The 17,786-nt window shown below is 34.6% G+C and overlaps 1 protein-coding gene across 3 annotated transcripts in view; it reads left to right on the top strand.

The window, feature by feature from the left end:
* The window catches only part of RCOR3 (REST corepressor 3), a 55,991-nt gene extending 38,450 nt beyond the window's left edge, over positions 1 to 17,541 (top strand). For 2 of the 3 annotated variants that reach the window (XM_077763163.1, XM_077763164.1), the window contains 3 exons: positions 5,833 to 5,890; positions 14,221 to 14,462; positions 14,926 to 17,541. In XM_077763163.1, coding sequence (XP_077619289.1) covers positions 5,833 to 5,890; positions 14,221 to 14,462; positions 14,926 to 15,270 — 645 coding nt within the window. In that variant the 3' untranslated portion in view covers positions 15,271 to 17,541. The remainder of the gene's footprint in view (positions 1 to 5,832; positions 5,891 to 14,220; positions 14,463 to 14,925) is intronic. The other variant, XM_077763165.1, reaches the window with a different exon arrangement.
* The last annotated feature ends 245 nt before the right edge of the window (positions 17,542 to 17,786 follow it).

Here is a 17,786-nt window from a genome sequence, read left to right on the forward strand (position 1 = left end):
CCTAACAAAAGAATTTTATTAACCGTTGGAACAATAAACTATTAAATGATGTAACTCAATGGGAAGTAAACAGTTATTAAGATGCTTTACTTACTCATTTGGTTGTATTTGTTTTTCATTTAGGAAAATATTTGGTGAAGAAAGTCTATTCACTCCCATAAGTATTTGTTGATCACCTATTTCATGTAAGGCATTGTTTCAGGCATTGTGGAAAGTGTGTGAGAGGAAGAGGGGACACATTAAAATGAGGAAGAGATAGATTTTTCCATCAACTTTAAAAAAAAAATCACCTTACAGTCTAGATGTTATAAGACAAAATGATTAAAGTTGTGTGATAGATTTATAAGTAAAATACTACAGGAAAACAAGTGGTAATATTCATTCTTGCTAGGATAATCAGGAAAGACTTCCTAATGGGGGATGTTTTAGCTGAAGTTTGAAGGACGAATAGGAATTTTGCATGTACAGAAAGAGCAGGTGGAAGGAATAATATGAACGCTGGCTTGTGTTGAACAGTACATTCAAACTATGTATAAATCCAGTGGGGAAAAACCAGTCAACAGGTATTCCCTGAGCACTTAGGATGTGCTCATTGTAGTGCTGATGAGCATTGAGAATCCAATGGAAGTATAAAACATAAAACAGTTTTTGATCATGAAACATGTTGTCTACTTAGGAAGGCAAACTTGGATGCAGAGGACAAGTGAACATAGTGTATGAGAGATATTAACAAGATGGAGTTCAATAGAGACTTCTTTATGATAGAGAGCAGTGGGCAAGGGCTGGAGTATACAGGTCTGAGAGCTAGGAAGAGAAGTTTTCCTTTTAAATTAAGTCAAATGGGAAGACCTATAGTTTCTCTCTATAGAAAGGATGTAATGGAAATTTTTAATTTTAGGAAGGTTATCCTGGCAGTATTGCACAGGCTAAGTTGCAAACTTTATAGCTGCTAAAATACTAAGAACATGAGTTATGATAAAGTAAATGGTAAAAGGGGTTTTGAGTAGAGTCAGATGAACAGCAAGTGATAAATCCAAAGAACATTGCAAAATAGAAATTAATGTATCTATTTGAAAGTATGTAAGCATGTTGGGAGGAGTGGTGACATGTGGGGTTATGCTTTGACTTGTTTTAGTTGGAGGTAGGTGGGTGGGGACAAGGAGATTAATGAATCCAGGAAGGAAGAAACTAAAAAAGGAGTGCTTTTCGAAGCTAGAGATTTCCCCATCTGTGGATGTTTTCATGCATAGGCGGGTGACCTCCTTTCATTACAGATATTGGATGGAGTTTTCAGCGTTGGATGAAAGGCTTAACTTGGTGACCTTTTCTAATTCTTTCAAGTCAGAGATAATATGAATCTACTACTGACAAAAATGAGAAAGATGTGAAGACCGATTTAGCGGGGAAAGGATGCAGTGAAGTTTCTGATCTCACTAAGGATGTCATAGATTCTTCTAAAAGGCTTTTTGGGCCTTTTATATTATTAATTTTGTAACTATTAATACATTGGATTATTTTAGTTTAGATTAATATTTTATTATTTTTAAAACAACAGCATTTCAATCTGGGCTTTGCTGTAGAAGTATGTTCTCTGTGGTACTACCTAGCTGACCACAACTACTACACAGTTTTAGATTCCTAGATATATTCTAGTTGTCCTTTCCTTAAGTGAAACAAATCTCTACCAAAGTTTCTTGAATTTAAAAGAGAATTGAAAAATCCATAACTTAAAGGAATCCTATGTATTTAAAAAAATTTGACCTGTTTCTCCTTCAGTCTTCCCTTTCTTCCACAGATTCCTTTCTGTCATACATAGACTTTCTAATTCCACGCAGTGTCAATCCCCCTTCCTGCAGTTTTCAACTGAAACTGCTTCTTTAAGGCTAACGCTGGTGCTAGTGATCAAATTCTATGCTCTAACTCCTTCTGGCCTCTTTTCCGAGCCCTTGACATAGATGACAGCCTCTCTTTCTTCCTTTAACTTTTGAGAGGTGATGTTGTCTTTTATAACTATTATGTTCCCTTCTCAGGTATAATTTTCCTTTCTGTACATAAGTATAAGCATTCTCCAAGTTATTCTCATTCTTTTCTCTTTGGAAACATCATACAGGCTCATCACTTCACTATATTAAAATTACATCATATATATATTTGAATGACACAGACTCAACCACAGATACTCAGCCAAATAAAAAAGAATGTTTAATAATAGAAAGTAGAGTAACGCTGGCAGCCCTGCTTGAACTCCAGTTATCAAGTGTCTCCCCCAGTCAGGGGGAATGGAACTGAATCTACTGTTTCTTTAGTCAGCTTTGGCTTCCATGTGCCTCCTTGTGTAGGCAGTCTCCTTGACTTGGAAATTCTAATATTTATATATATATTTATATTTTTTATTCAATACCACCCTAAATTTCAATCAAAGGCTTTATCCAGGATTCACTGAAAAACTAGTGGTCCCTTTCAGTGCTGGAGGAATACCTGGTCATGTGGACTTACTGAGAGATTGTGTGACTGTCTCCATGACCACCTTTCTAGGAATATTTCAAGAGTAATTTGGAATTAAAAGCAAAAATCTTTTTTTTTTAATTCATAGGCTGATTCTAGAACCTTACATTTAAGATATGACTCCATTGTTTTCCCTTAAACTTTTTCCAGACCCTTAAAAACTATGTTTACATAGATGAATCTGTTTTAGCCTCAAGTGGATCCTGAGCTCCTCCTGAATGTCCTGCTTAATACCTCATTGTCCGTGAATCCCCAGTTACTGTCATTTTAGCCTTGCCTTCCCATACCTCCCCGGTCAGCATTTATAACTTCTTAGGTCCTTAACAGCACCCCCCTTCTCCCAGTTTTGCAGGCTTAAAGTCTTATTCTGGTTAGAACCCTCCTCCTCTCCCCTGTTCCCTCTCCCTCAAAAAATGATTGCTTATTACATTTAGTGTGAACTCATTAACCTTGATATTTACAGCCCTTTCATAACTTATCCTTACCATACTTTAGTTAAATATCACCAACTTTCCAGGCTTATTTATTACTTCTTCCTAATTGTTGTTGATCTGTTGTTGCCTACACATGATATGCCTTCTCCTCATCTTTGCCTTTTTAGAAACTCACCGGTTCTTAAACCTACCTCAGGGTCCAGCCCTTCCAACTTTCCTTCTTCCTTGTTCCAGTCATTGTGACTTTTCCCTCTCATCTTTAAATCCCCCATGTACTCTGAACTTTCAATTTTATTAATAGTTATTTGTTTTTATCCCATGTCCTGATTTGCTTATAAGCTGAAAATAAGTTTTCATAGTGTGTGTTACTTCTCTTTTATTTTTTGTTCCCTTTTCATTAATGGTACCTTTTCTTCCAGTTTCTGCCTTTCAGATTTAACAAACATCAGTTAATCAACTTCAGCTTCAGTTGGCTCAGGCATTTTGCTGGATGGTTTTTACATATGTTCTAAATATAGCTTTACACATATTTTACATCTATTCTAAATTTAATCCTCAGAACAACTTGTAATGTAATATTAAAGGAGATCCTCAGTATCCAAATGTTCATTAATCTAAAGGATTTCATGGATAAGCAAAAGTTGCCAAACAAGAGAATATTCACTGATGAACTAAGCACTTATAAAATTAGGCTCTGCTCACCAACTATCGATCCCTAATTAACTCTGGCTGTTATCTTTCCCATCCATCACATCAACATCTTTATTACTTCCTTGCTAATGTAATGCAAATATAGCACAAACCAAAGAAATTGCAAACCTTGAAAAAGATGCAAAACTTCATAAAGCCTATGGAAGTACAAAAGAATGGCTTTAATCACATGCAGAATTGTTGACAGATGGTATTTAGCAGAGTTAACAATTGAAAAAAGGATGATGACTCATAGGCATTTCAAAAAAGAATTTGAGTAACAAAGGATTAAGGGAGGCCCTTGAAAAAATTGTTGGAAGTTTTTAAAACAAAATTACTGGGGCGCCTGGGTGGTTCAGTCGGTTAAGCCTCCTACTTCGACTCAGGTCATGATCTCATAGTTCATGAGTTCCAGCCGTGCATCAGACTCTGTGCTGCCAGCTCAGAGCCTGGAGCCTGCTTCAGATTCTGTGTCTCCCTCTTTCTGCCCCTCCCCTGCTCATGCTCTACCTATTATATGTTCATGTTATAAATTTTAAAGCTGATGAATGTTATACCATTATTATATGCCAGAAATAAAAAAAATGAAGCATATAAATGAAATCATTAACTATTTTTTAAAATAATTTTCATAAGTTTTAGTTTCACATTTTAGATTAAGTTGTAGTCAACCCTTTGTTTTTTTTACCATTTATTCTGAAATATTTGGACCTTTTAGAAAGATTCTAGAACAATTATCCTTGGGTACCAAGGACCTCTTTTATCTACCTTTCACAGCCCAGGCTGCATCAGATTGCCTGGATATTAACTCAAGTATTGTCTCCTATTGTTAGTCCTCTTTTGGGGAAACATATGTTTAAAATTTTGAGTTTTCTTCTGTTGTCTCCTTTTGCTTTTCCTTCCTCCCTTCCTTGCTTTTCCTTCCTTCTTTCCTTCAGGACTTCCTTCCTTCTTTCCTCCCTTCCTTTTTACTCTTTTAAACCTTGGCTCACTCTTTTCTTATTACTGCTGCTTTGTGGCCTATAGCCCCCTCTTTTCCTTTTTCTTTTTACTGTTTTTTTGCTTCATTGCCAGTATCCTAACCTTGAGGCATATCCACTGTCTGCCTGGCCTTGCTTTGCTATCTCTTTTAAACTCGCCAATTGGTATTCAGGGCTCTCTGCGTTAGGTTTGTCCCTCCTTTATTCAGTGTTTTTAAAACTTTTTTTCCTTTCTTCTCTATTAATTTTTTCTAATTTAAAATTTTTCTTTTATTCTTTCTTCTGAATGCTTGCTTTTTTTATACATCTTCACTCATGGTGAGAAAGTAGATGTTACCTAGAACATCTTTGTACTGTAGAAACTCTTATTGCTAAGACCTTGAGTGAGATAAGACCTAAACACTTGTTGCCGAAGGAAGTATTTCTTTCTGTTTTGCCCAGCCTATCCATGTCTTACACCAGGCCAATATATATATTAGTTTCTTCTGCAAACCTCTGTAGGCTGGTGTACTTATTTCTGTCCCTCCTACTGCCAGAGGTCCTTGTACTAATCAGTGAGTATACACTAATGAAATTTGATTAGGTGTTTAATACTTTAATTTTGTCATAATAAAAATCCTAAACTTGGGAGATTTTTTAAACAAAAATATTGGGAGATATGTGGGGAGGTTTTGGGGGGAAAATTCTGTTCTTCTAATGGGTCACTCTCCGCTTCAGAAACTAAAAGAAATATTTTAGGAGTTAGGCCTCGTCTATAGTTCTGTATTCATTTATAATACTGGTTTTGGTGGAGCAAGGTTAGGTTTATTCTAAATATGAAGAGAAAAAATTTCAAAGAGAGTCACAGATCTTCTCTAAAGAAGACTAATTCTCTTAAATGTTTACGACTAAGCTAAAATTAACATTTGCCATGTGTGATAGGAACATTGTAGTTGGAAAATGGGTGACTAATAGATTTTCTCAGTTTTAATGTCTCTGACTAGAGTATAAATGTGAATGTTGTTCATGCTCCCAAATTGGTACATTTCACTTTCATTATCTTTTCGTATGGGTAAAAGGTAACTCAGAATATATTTTTTAATCCTTATAAAAACAGAATCTACGTAAATCAGAGTTTTAGTAATCTCATGTCTGTGATTTGGTGAAAAGTTAAAAAAAATAAGCACTTTGGAAAAATGTCTGTCTTCATATCCTCATTAGGAAACTTCTCTTTAATTTTGTAGTCAAATCAGAAAATTAATGCCCGTTGGACCACAGAGGAGCAGCTTCTAGCAGTGCAAGGTATATTAAAGATAAGCAGTTATTGTTGTTAACTATTTAACCTGTCATGAAAGGTGCCGACCATAGTTCTTCCCTTTCTTTAGAAATGGATCAAGAAAAAGCTTTGTGTTTACCACAAAGTCCTGATAACCAGGAATTCTGTTTTGCTCTTGTGGATGTGACTTACTGAGCCTCTGTGCATTTTGGGTCCTGTACAGCAAGTAAAACATTCTCAGCCTTAACCATGACGGATGATGACAAGCTCAAACAAGTCATATGGTCTCTCTGTGCCTTTGCTTCCGTTGTCCCGCAATTGGGTTCATTTTCTTTATTAGTCATTGATAATTCATCATTAATAGCATAAACTGTTATGTTTCTGATTTTTCTGATTACTCTGTATAATAGTGTTTCTCCTTCATAAATGTCAGGTACTGAAAATATTAATGATATATTTAACTTTCAGTATATATAACTTGAGATATGTGCCACTGAATGATTAGACACCCAACTTTAAAAATACATATATATATATTTATACATATAAATACATATATACAATATAAACATATATAAATACATTTTTATACATATATGTATATATGAAAAGAGAGAGTTAAGAGATACTTTTAAAATATATATGTAAAGCATTTTAAATGCACTATTTATAAGAATGCTTTGTTGAATTATATGGCAGACCACTTTTTGTATTATAAGGCCTGTCGGCAAATTGGAAGCATTATAAACTTGGATTTTCTCATGTTTGACTTACTGAAGGAAGGGCAAACTGCATTTTATTTATTCAGTGTTGTAGTTTTTTTTTTTTTCTTTTCCCTTCAAGATAAACTATCTACAAGACTGATTGTATAATTAGAAGTTTGGTCTACAATTTGGCTTTTCCTGGCTGAGCCCTCTTTGTGTTGAGCACTAGTAGCTACTAGCTATTCTTTTTTTAATCTAGATTTTTTATCTAAGAAAGTTGGGCCCCCGTGAAACATATATACTTTCAAAAACATTTCTAGGTATTCAAACATAGAGAACTTATTTAACTCAAAAATGATCTACAGGTATCATTTGGATATGAGAATAATGTAATTAAAGACTGATTAATAGATGAGTCTGCAGTTTGGATTAGAGTGAGTAAGAATTACCCGGCCACTGTGATTAGAAACTGTCACAGGAGGGTGCTAACGCACTGATGTCATCCTTCTGCTTGGCGTATACAGCACAAAATAGTCATTTCATAAACAGAATGCTGGACGTGCATTGAGCATATCTGTAACTGTGGAACTAACTTTCTGAAGGAGTCAGAACAAAGTTTAATTAGTTTATAATGTTCAGTAATAGCTGTTTTTAAATTAGAAACAGATTATTTAAAATTCAGATTAAAAAATTAGCAGGAGTACCTGGCTAGCCCATTTGGTAGGTTATGTAACTCTTGATCTCAGGGTCATAAGTTCAAGCTCCATGTTGGGCATAGAGCTTACTTTAAAAAAAAATTTTTTTTTCAAGAGGCTGCTTCATATTGATTTGGATCTGTGACTTATAGCTCTAACATAGTTATTCGAGGAGGCATTGCTTTTATTGATGGAAAGCCTGTGTTTTCTGTCCATCTGTGTGTGTGTGTGTGTGTGTGTGTGTGTGTGTGTGTGTGTGAATAAAGCCTGTAGAATTTAACCCTGATTTCCAGTATTTCAGTTGCTTAAAGGTTAGTATATTAATCCTGTACTCTAGTATAAGAAAATTATCCTAGTAAAAGATTTTCTGAAGAGACTCACTTGGGAAAATCTGGGCTGGTGTTTCCAGAGCATTCAGGATTTGACCCTGTTCTGCAGCACTCTTTTTAGGTGGGAGAGTCCATTGAATCTTATGGCTGGGTTGGATGTGATGCAGAGCTGCATTCAAGGGAAGGGACATTGGCAAGATTTACATTTATAGTTTGAGCTATATATGTGGACATTATCTCAGCTTATAAATATTAAAAGAATATTTATGGATATAATCAAACATTTCCTCTCTGCTGAGTTATATTCAATATTATATTCTTATATCCATTTAAAAAGTAATCCTTAAATAAATCATACTGATGTAACTATTTGTACAGAAGTAGGCATGCTCTTAGGATTTTGAAGGTACTCTCTTACTATGTTAATGTCATTGTTTTTATTTATTTTAACTCTGTATGTGGAATTTTTGTTTCTCTTTGGGTTTTTTAAGTTTGTTTGTTTTAAGTGGTTTTTATTACATAAAACAAAATAGAGTTATTTGTGTCCAAAATAGTTATTTTAGTATACGTGCTGCCAAAGCAAGCACCAAAATAATTATTTTAGGGAAAACTAAAAAGTGCCTTTTTTGCTAATGAGCCCATACATTTACAAAATTCTTAGAAGTATGTCTTATAAACAGTGTAATCATATAGTAATGCCACCTGAACCTGAGTCCCAGTGTAGTTAAGGTACATAACTGCAGTTTTTATTTTAACTTAAAAGTTTGCAGTTAAGAAGTACCTATCTTAGCAGGCAGTTGTTTGGGTTTCTTTCTTCTCTTTAATCTTTATTTGTGATAAAACTTTAGATGCTTTTATTCTTTTGACTATTTCAGTTTCACAAAGTAGTAAATCATTTATGTTTTGATATTAATATTTTAGTTTGTAAGTACTTTATGTTTAAGACATTCTGTGTACATATTCTGATTTGACACTCATCTGTTAAATGCTTTTTTAAATCTTGCTCATAGCTGACAATTAGAGTGACTTGAGGAGAGAAATTTGTAAATTCTAGTGTCATTTAGTGAGATTTAGAATTCTATTAAATAAACTTTTTTGTTATAACTCTTTTAAAACCACATAAATATATTTTAAGATCATTTCCTAGGGCTTTAATATGTATTTCCCACTTTTCTTTTACCCATATACTCATATTGTTGTTAACTAAATACTACCATTCAAATAATAAATATTTAAATAAATAATAAACTATTTTTCCTTCTTTCTCCCTTTGGAAAGGGAGAAATCATGCTTAGACCAGACAAGAATATCTGTTTATACTTGTGTAATCTATCACTTTATTATGTTAATTTTAGTTCTAGCTATGTTAAAACTTCCGTAACATTCTTCAAGAGTCCCCAGGTAGGATATTATCAGTGCAGCTAATTTAAACCTCTAAAAGTATTTGCTTAGCATGAATTTCTACATTGTCTATAATCTGTCCCAGCCTTAAGTGTCTGCATTTTCTTATAACAAATTAGTTAGCAGTGAAATTATAGTCTTCACAGTTTGTTAATGGGTATATCCCTGTTTATGGCTTGTGTCATATATATAAATATTGTTTTTAATCTATAGTGCTTTTAGAAATTATCCTAAAATTAATCTTGATATTCATATGATAAACATTTCTTATTTACCAAGAATTAAGAAAAGAATTAGATTCTGGGGGGGTTTTTTGATGTCAACTGGAATAATTATTAGCTGTTTTCAAAAAATAATACATTTAAATGATAGTATAAAACATTGACTCTTTAAAGTATGTAAAGGCAGAAGCATGGCATACAATATTTATTTTAGGCCTTCTCTTAACTGTATTTATTTCATAATCACTAGAGCTAAAAAATAATATATTCCCCAACTAAAATATTAGTGCTATTTAGAGTAAACAACAAGAAATTTTTCCAGTTTTATCAAGGTGTCAACTTTAATTTTTAGTTTAGTGGGGTTTTTTTCCATATTGCCTGCCTTCTCTTATAAAACAGGAAACGACAAAACTGTGCTCAAGTCAGTTATGCTTTTACAGTTAAATGTTACCTTCTCTTCCTGTAGTTTATGCGTTTCATTTGTTTTTAGGAGAAATGAAGTTGCAAGTCTAGAAATTGCCTTCTTTCTAATTTTATCTTAATGCTTTTTTAAAAAGCTAGAATGATTCCTAAAGGAGGGGAAAAACAGATTTGGCACTTGATTAAAACATCGGGATTATAACCCAGTACATGAATGATCAAAAGGAAATGGAAATAGGAGATTCATGTTCTTCCAGCTAAAAGACACCTATTTGCTTTAGAGAGTTTCTTCTGTTATAACAGGTATCATGAAAATAGAGACCCAAAAGTATAATTGTCAGCCCTCTGATGCATGCGCTTCAAATAATTAATAATTCAAAATCTCCAGCATTTTTGTGATAAAATTTAACTTACAGTAGGAAGATTGGAATATAAGACTCAGAAGAGAAAGGCTAGACATTAGAAAGAGATTATAGGATTTTAACTTTTAGCCCTCACCTACATGGCACCATTCACTGTCCTGCTGTTGATACCTTTTTTTTTTTTTTTACACTACAATATAAATTCTTGAAGAGATTTACAGGAGGTAGAAAGAAATGCATGTTCCCAAATGGTTTGAGTTTAAAATTAATCTTTTATTGATAGGAAGGAACTGCATCCCTGGAGTTTCTGGATGTCACTATGTTCTCATTTCAAAAATGGATTTCCCATTTATACTAAGTACATGCTCACTTTAAATTTTGTTATAAGAAGCAGGAAATAATATCCCCTCTCCCCCATTTTACTACCTAGAAGCAGCTTGCCACTGTAATGTTTTGACTTCTTTTTTTTTTTTTGTAGTCCAAAATCAGATTTAAAAAAAATAACTTTTTAAACCTACTAAGAGTGGACTCATGATATCCCCTCTATCTCAGGAAGAAAAAAAAGTCTGTAATTTCATATCCGAAGCTGGAAAACACCATGCTACCAGTGCCCCCGAAGTTATAATGTTACTAGCCACATTAAAATATATATGAATGTATAGTTTTTGGGGGGCAGAATGAAGAACACTGTTTGGAAAATGTGGGCTTTTATAAAATGTAATGTCAGTCATATTTTTATATTAATTCCCAAACAGACTTTAAAAGTGTGTGTTAAAGATTATAAAGTATCATCTGCCAGCATAGGAAGGCAAGTTGTTCACCATAACTTTCAAATGAACTTTCAAAATTTGACTGAAAATGCTTTTTTCTTCTTCCTCGGAAATTTACAATTTACATCTTCCAGGATTTTCTAAAGTTTCATTCTACTAACCTTTAAAAACTGACTCTGTGCCCTAAAGGTGAGAAGTTTAATTTAAAAGCATGTTTCAGATGGGCCTAAGCCATTTACATCTTTAGAAAGAAAGATTTAATTACTGTGTTTAATTCCCTTGCTTATAAAGCAATCAGATGGCCTTGCTTATTACAAATTGTGAAAAAATTTGTATCAGCTTCCAGATACAAATTGGCACAAATAGTAGCTCTGATGTTCTGTGTTGTTAAAGCCAGTTCCTCTAGGGCGCCTGGGTGGCTTAGTCGGTTAAGCGTCCGACTTTCACTTAGGTCATGATCTCGCGGTTCGTGGGTTCGAGCCCCGCGTCGGGCTCTGTGCTGACTGCCAGCTCAGAGCCTGGAACCTGTTTCAGAGTCTGTGACTCCCTCTCTCTCTGACCCTCCCCTGTTTACTCTGTCTCTCTCTCTCTCTCTCTCTCTCCCCTAGAAATAAATAAAACATTAAAAAAATTTTTTTTAAAGCCAGTTCCTCTGCATTGCTGCCCCTGCTAGGTTTTCCTCCCCCTAGCTGGGGGTTCCTCTGAAGGAGCTGCCCCATTAAGGCTTCAGTTGGTATTTCACTGAGTTCACCTAGTTATCAGCTATAGTATAACTTAAGAACTCCACCTTTTAACCAAGATAGGCTGTTGAGCCAGCATCATGGGGAGTGTTAAGGTGATAAAGAAGTTAGCTATATGTGACTCTTGTAGTTTGGAGGAGAAAAATCAATCCTATTTCCTGAACGCTTCCTGTGTACTTAGCATAATATTTCATTGGACAGTACTTCCTAACTTTTCTCACATTATGGCATACAGAAAAAAGTACAAAATTTGTCACAACACACTGGGCCAAACAGATGAGACTACTGTTGTCCAGAAAGGACTGCCAAGGAGCTCTGGCTATTCCAGACCCTGCCCAGCTGTCCTGCAGGCTGAGGGTATTAATATTCCTGAAGGCCCACTTGTTCCCTGGACGTGAGTGGGATCCTCAACCAGACTCCAAAGTCTGATCTGAGCCTTAAGATTTTGCAAAGTAGTTTATATAAGACTGGCATCATGATTTAATAGTAAACATACCTGGGTGACTCAGAACCTAGGTGACTTGGAAAAAGTCCTTGACATGCAGAGTGTCTGGGAAAACTAAGGCTCCTATAGGAAGTAGTTTTGCTTTGAGGGGGTCTGTAATTCTGGAAGTGCAACAGTGTTGGTGGTGATATGGTAAAGTCCATTGAGCAAGAGAAAATAAAATGGAAGATCAAAAAAGGGGACAGCTATAAAATGGAATCCGACATGAGGACAACTTACTGGTAGATTTTGGAATATATTTTGCTAAAGAAATAGGTATTCTGAGGGTTATAATATCTTCATACTTGGAGTCAGTTAATTTTAATGTGACTTCTTGCTAGAATACAGAAGAACTAATCTTAGATTTATTTAAAGTTTTCATTTCTAAACTCATGTATTCAGTAGATTTGGTCATTTCTAAAATGTAAATTATCCCTTGTAAAAATTAGTACATCGATAGAACACTGTGTCTGATTTCTAATGAGTAGTTATCTTCAGTGCAGCAATCTCAAATAATTTATGTTCCAAAGTATAAGTAGTAGAGAAGTACTTGAATACATAGAAGTAATTCCTAATATTAAATAAGTTTGGATTTTTATTGCCAAATAACCCTCAGTGGAACCTAGTCACCATTGGCATTTATACTCAGTGGTAGAGTTTAAACTGGACATTATCTCATGGATTTAAAGAGAATTTATATTGCTAAATGCTGTAAACAAGGTTAAGTGTCATAATTTATTATCATCCATATGCCTTTGCCTTTGAGAACAGAGCAAATGACCACAGTTTATAAATGTAAAACTATATTAAAAATTACTATAGCTTAATAATCTCAAACTTCTTGCCCAGAATGCCCTTTAAGATAAAGGAACTTCCCAGAGTCAAGCCTAGCTAGTTAAATGTAAGCAAGAGATACTCATTCCCAATTTCTCCATATAAAAGAAGGGCAGAAATTAAAAACAAGAATTTTGTCATATCATGATGCTGCTTTAAGAAGATAATTGGGGACATGATACCAATAGGTACACTAAGAATGTATCTAGCATTTCTCCTGGGGTGTTAACATATCCTCATATTATTCTCTCCTCTGTGATTGTATACATGTTGAATTTATTTAAATCCCCATGATTCTGGTTGCTTAGGTTAAGTTACGGACTTTAATATCATAAGTATCATTATTTTTTCCTCCTTTCTCATCTCTAATTAATGAGTTACTGTTTTCTATATTTTAAACAGTAGTTATCAAATTGTAAAATGAAAATTTTTGATAGCTTTTATCTTTTGAGCTAAGTGCATCTCTTTCCAGAATGAGTCAGTGAACCTCCTTTTAGAATTCCCCTAAGAGCAATTTATTATCCATCTTATTATAGGAAGTCATTCCAAATTTTGTAGTATAACTGACTACCTCAAGTTCATAAATCGAATGTAATCTTTTGTTATAATAAAATTTCAATAATGAAAAGTTAAGTTCTCAAGTAACCGAACACGCAGTCCTTCTTAAATTTAAGATAGTGACGATAAGCCCAACAAGCCCTGTCTGCAGTACTGCGGGGGCTCCTCCACGTGCACAGTCTTTGCAGCTGTTACAGGAGTTTGAAATCCAGCTACCTCCCCAAAATAGCTTCCCTTGTTTTTGTCTGTCACATTGTGATGATTCCCTTTTTTATGTTTAAATTCTTATTTCTGTGCGTTGGTACCCTGGTGAGATTAGGCAAGTAATCATACTGAAGCTGCTATTAAGGCCAGATTATAACGCTTTTCTTAATGGGGGAACTCTAAGACTACTCACTCAGTCCATTGAGGGGATAAAAGAGATGGTTCATTCCCATCCAGTTTTGTTTACAAACGGTGTTGCTCAAATTTAGGTGACTGGCTACTAGGGAAATAAATGAATGTGGAATTGAGGATGGAACAAAGAATTCAATGCTTTACAATAAATGGACTGTATTTGAGAGTTCAAGAGAGGATTGGAGAAAATAACTGAGTATGTAAAAAATGGTAAGTTTCTGATTGTTCAGTTGAAGGCAAGTGGCTGGCTCGATGAAATGACATAATTGATAGTTTTCATCTGTGACCCTGATATCTTAGTCTGTATCTCAGAATTGAGAAATGAGCAGAGTTTATGAGAAAGGATTTTCATTGCTGGTATCTTTTGTGTGTGCATGATGTGTAGTACACACAGCTCTCCTTGTTGATCCTTCACAGGTGTATTATTTACTTTGCCTTCCAGGTGTCCGCAAATATGGTAAAGATTTTCAAGCTATTGCAGATGTAATTGGCAACAAGACTGTTGGCCAAGTGAAGAACTTCTTTGTAAACTACAGGCGTCGGTTTAACTTAGAGGAGGTATTGCAGGAGTGGGAAGCAGAACAAGGAACCCAGGCTTCTAATGGTGATGCTTCTGCTTTAGGGGAGGAGACAAAAAGTGCTTCTAATGTGCCATCAGGGAAGAGCACTGATGAAGAAGAGGAGGTGTGTTTGTGTATGGAATTTGAGCTCATATGAGTTGAGGAATCATTTTGTGTGGTGTTCTGTAAGGTTAATTTGTCAGAGGACGAGCTAAATGAGCATGAAAGGTTGACAATACACTTAATCAATGGTGCCTCTCGTGACTTTTAAGTCCTAATGACATGCTAAGTTCCGATCCCAGAAGAATGGAGAGTGTATTGTTCTTTCATAGTCTTATTTTATTTCCAGTGTTAAGTTGTTTACTAATAAAGATGCCTGTTTGGTAGCTTCGTTGCTTTTTCGGTTTTTGGTTTTTGTTTTGTTTTGTTTAAAATAAAAGAAGCTTGTGCTTCCAAAAAAACACTGGTGTTATGTTTTTGTTTTGTTTTGATTTGTTTTGTTTTTCCTGTGACAGCCCAAACTATATTGTATTAAGTTCATTAGGAACTATCATCTCATACATGTATTTTTGTTTCCTCACCTCTAGGCACAGACCCCACAGGCTCCTCGGACTCTGGGTCCATCACCTCCTGCCCCATCATCCACTCCAACACCAACAGCCCCCATTGCCACTCTGAACCAGCCTCCACCACTTCTTCGTCCAACATTGCCTGCTGCCCCCGCTCTTCACCGGCAGCCTCCTCCACTCCAGCAGCAGGCTCGGTTCATCCAGCCCAGGCCAACTTTAAATCAGCCTCCACCACCTCTCATTCGCCCTGCTAATTCTATGCCACCCCGTCTAAACCCAAGACCAGTGTTGTCCACGGTTGGTGGTCAACAGCCACCGTCACTTATCGGAATTCAGACAGATTCACAGTCCTCACTGCACTAAAATTAAATTGGACAGAGCTACAGTAACTTTTCACCCCATCATTATACCAGTGCTCATCAGACTGATGCAAAAGAGGAGAGAATAATCCTTCCTAGATACTGAGGCTGCGAACTAGTTCTGTGGCAATGGGCTAGCATAAGTGGATGTCTAAGAAATTTTTTGGTTCATGCAACTGAACTAAATGTTATACAACAAAAAGCCTATGGTTAGCCTCCTATGTAGAGTATACATTCAGTGACATGATCTCATTAAAGGAAAAAACAAAAGATTAAGTATTCTATATACCAAGGTTTTCTTGTTTTATTTTTACTGTATTTATTTTATTGAGATTCTTTATATTTCTGCCTCTTCATAGTCCAGGCTCTTAGTACAGGAATATTGACTTAGGAATTGTGAAATCTCCTTAAGTTTCTTAAGGATGTTTGACTTTTTTTCTTTCTTCCTTAATTTAATTTTTAACAACATTTTCCTATGTTAGGAGTGCAAGAATAAATAGCCTGCATTTCAGATTTTGACATATGTTCATTTAATGCATATTTAAGAAATTATAGTGCATATCCCCTTTTTCAAAAAATCTTGCTTTTTTTTCCAAAGGAATTTTAATATATTCCTTTAAAAGAAAGCAATTTAATCAATTGCAAAGCAATTATATGAAACCACAAAGAATGTACTGAACCTACTAACCCTTTAACATACACTTTAGGGTCCTAGTGCAAAGTCCTTACTTAAAGGTCATTGACCCATCATCTATCAGTAATAAGAGGATTGGAATAATAATTTTACATACAAATGAGGACTTAATTTGTTGAAGTACAGTGTCTGTAAGTTCCTTGAAAATGGAGTTAATTTTGATTTTTTTTTTTAATGTTTCTAAATGCTATCTGCTTTTAACTAGTTGCCTATATTTGGGGACTTTAGAAGAGATATTTTGTCAGTTACGTGGAGATAATGGTTATGGAAGCATTTATTTACAGTACCCTTTTTGTGTTTAGGTTCTGATTTAAAATTGCCCTCATACTTACTAATATGGTCTACATTTAATATAAAGGATGTTTTCTTGATAAATCTCTATTGTACTATTTGGATACATTTGTGTATTCCTTGCAGCCGACCTGTGCTTGTGGGTTTGGTTAGGGTTAAATCATCAACATTATTTCATAAAATAAATTTAAGAATTTGTTCTGTGTTATCTAAAGATGTATCAGTATATTGTCACAATTGTGCTGTTAACTTAAAATGCTGAGACCCCTTTTTATAAAGAAGCAAAAACATTTCAAGTCTTAATTGAACACATAAATCATTAAGTACCTACAAAGAATATTTTGCAAGTAATAGTATTTCAACAATGTGTTGCTAATATTTTTGATACAGTGATTTCATATTGGAATCATGATTTGTGCAACGGGACAGATCGCTTAGATTACTATCGTAGTGGAACTTAAGGCTAAATGTTTGCACATTTACATTCTCATATTTAGAACTACTTCACAACATGTGTAAGGCCCTAATTTATGTTTTGAGAAGTCATATTCCCAATACTGGAAAAACAATCCTTACCATTGGCTCTAAAGCCTTAAAGAGCTATAGATTTAAATTCATTGCTTGGTTTCATCTTTGAAATTTTAGACCACTGTTTCAGAAGGACCTTCACTTCTGGCACAGACTTTTTCCAGGGTGTGTCTTTTCTTTCTCATTGGCTCATCTTAAATAGTTCTGCCCCTGGATCGTAACTAGATGAAAATCTGATTTAAAATCCTTAATATTCAAGAATTTATACTTATTTTTACTTTAAAAGCCACGAGGGGAGGGGGGGCAGTTATATATCTTAAAAGAAAATATCTAAAGCATTTTTCTAAAGATTGTCTTGCATATGTGCATATTGTACAGCTCTTATTGTCTTGTCTTTTGTCAGTAGACCTTCAGTATACAGTGTGTGGGATATGTCAGTCACGTTGGTCAGCACCAGCATCTGTCCGGCTGTTAAGTATATTATGATTCATTTAAAAATCTGTTCTATCCCACCCATGGGCCAAGATGCTGTATCTGAGGGATGTGCTGTGATTTTATTTACGTACACTAGAGCACACAGTAGAAAAATCGGAGCTTCATTAGTAATATGACACATGTATATAGTGAGATGTCTTATTGTGTGCTTTGCATATTTTGTAAATATTTTGCACGCCATTAATTTTCTTTTTTTGTTTAAGCAGTGTTTGGCCTGAAAGAGTGATATGCTTGCTGCTTAATCAAAGGATTAAAGAGTTAAAGGTGTCTATGTCTTCTATTTTTATATAATTTCATGCTGTATGAGGAATTTAGGACCTCTTCACTGTGAAATTTTAAATATTGATTTTTATAAAAAAGCAAAATCTAGAATATTTTAATGACCATTTCATAATGTCAAGGTTATTTTTGAAAAATCTACACCCAAGTATTTTTTTCATTACATAACTAAAAATAAATCACACTATTGATATGCCTGGTAATATTAATGAAAAAATATTTTTCTATATTCT

Source organism: Crocuta crocuta, unplaced genomic scaffold (genome assembly GCF_008692635.1).
Source record: "Crocuta crocuta isolate KB4526 unplaced genomic scaffold, BGI_CrCroc_1.0 scaffold3, whole genome shotgun sequence".
Classification (NCBI taxonomy): Eukaryota; Metazoa; Chordata; class Mammalia; order Carnivora; family Hyaenidae; genus Crocuta; species Crocuta crocuta.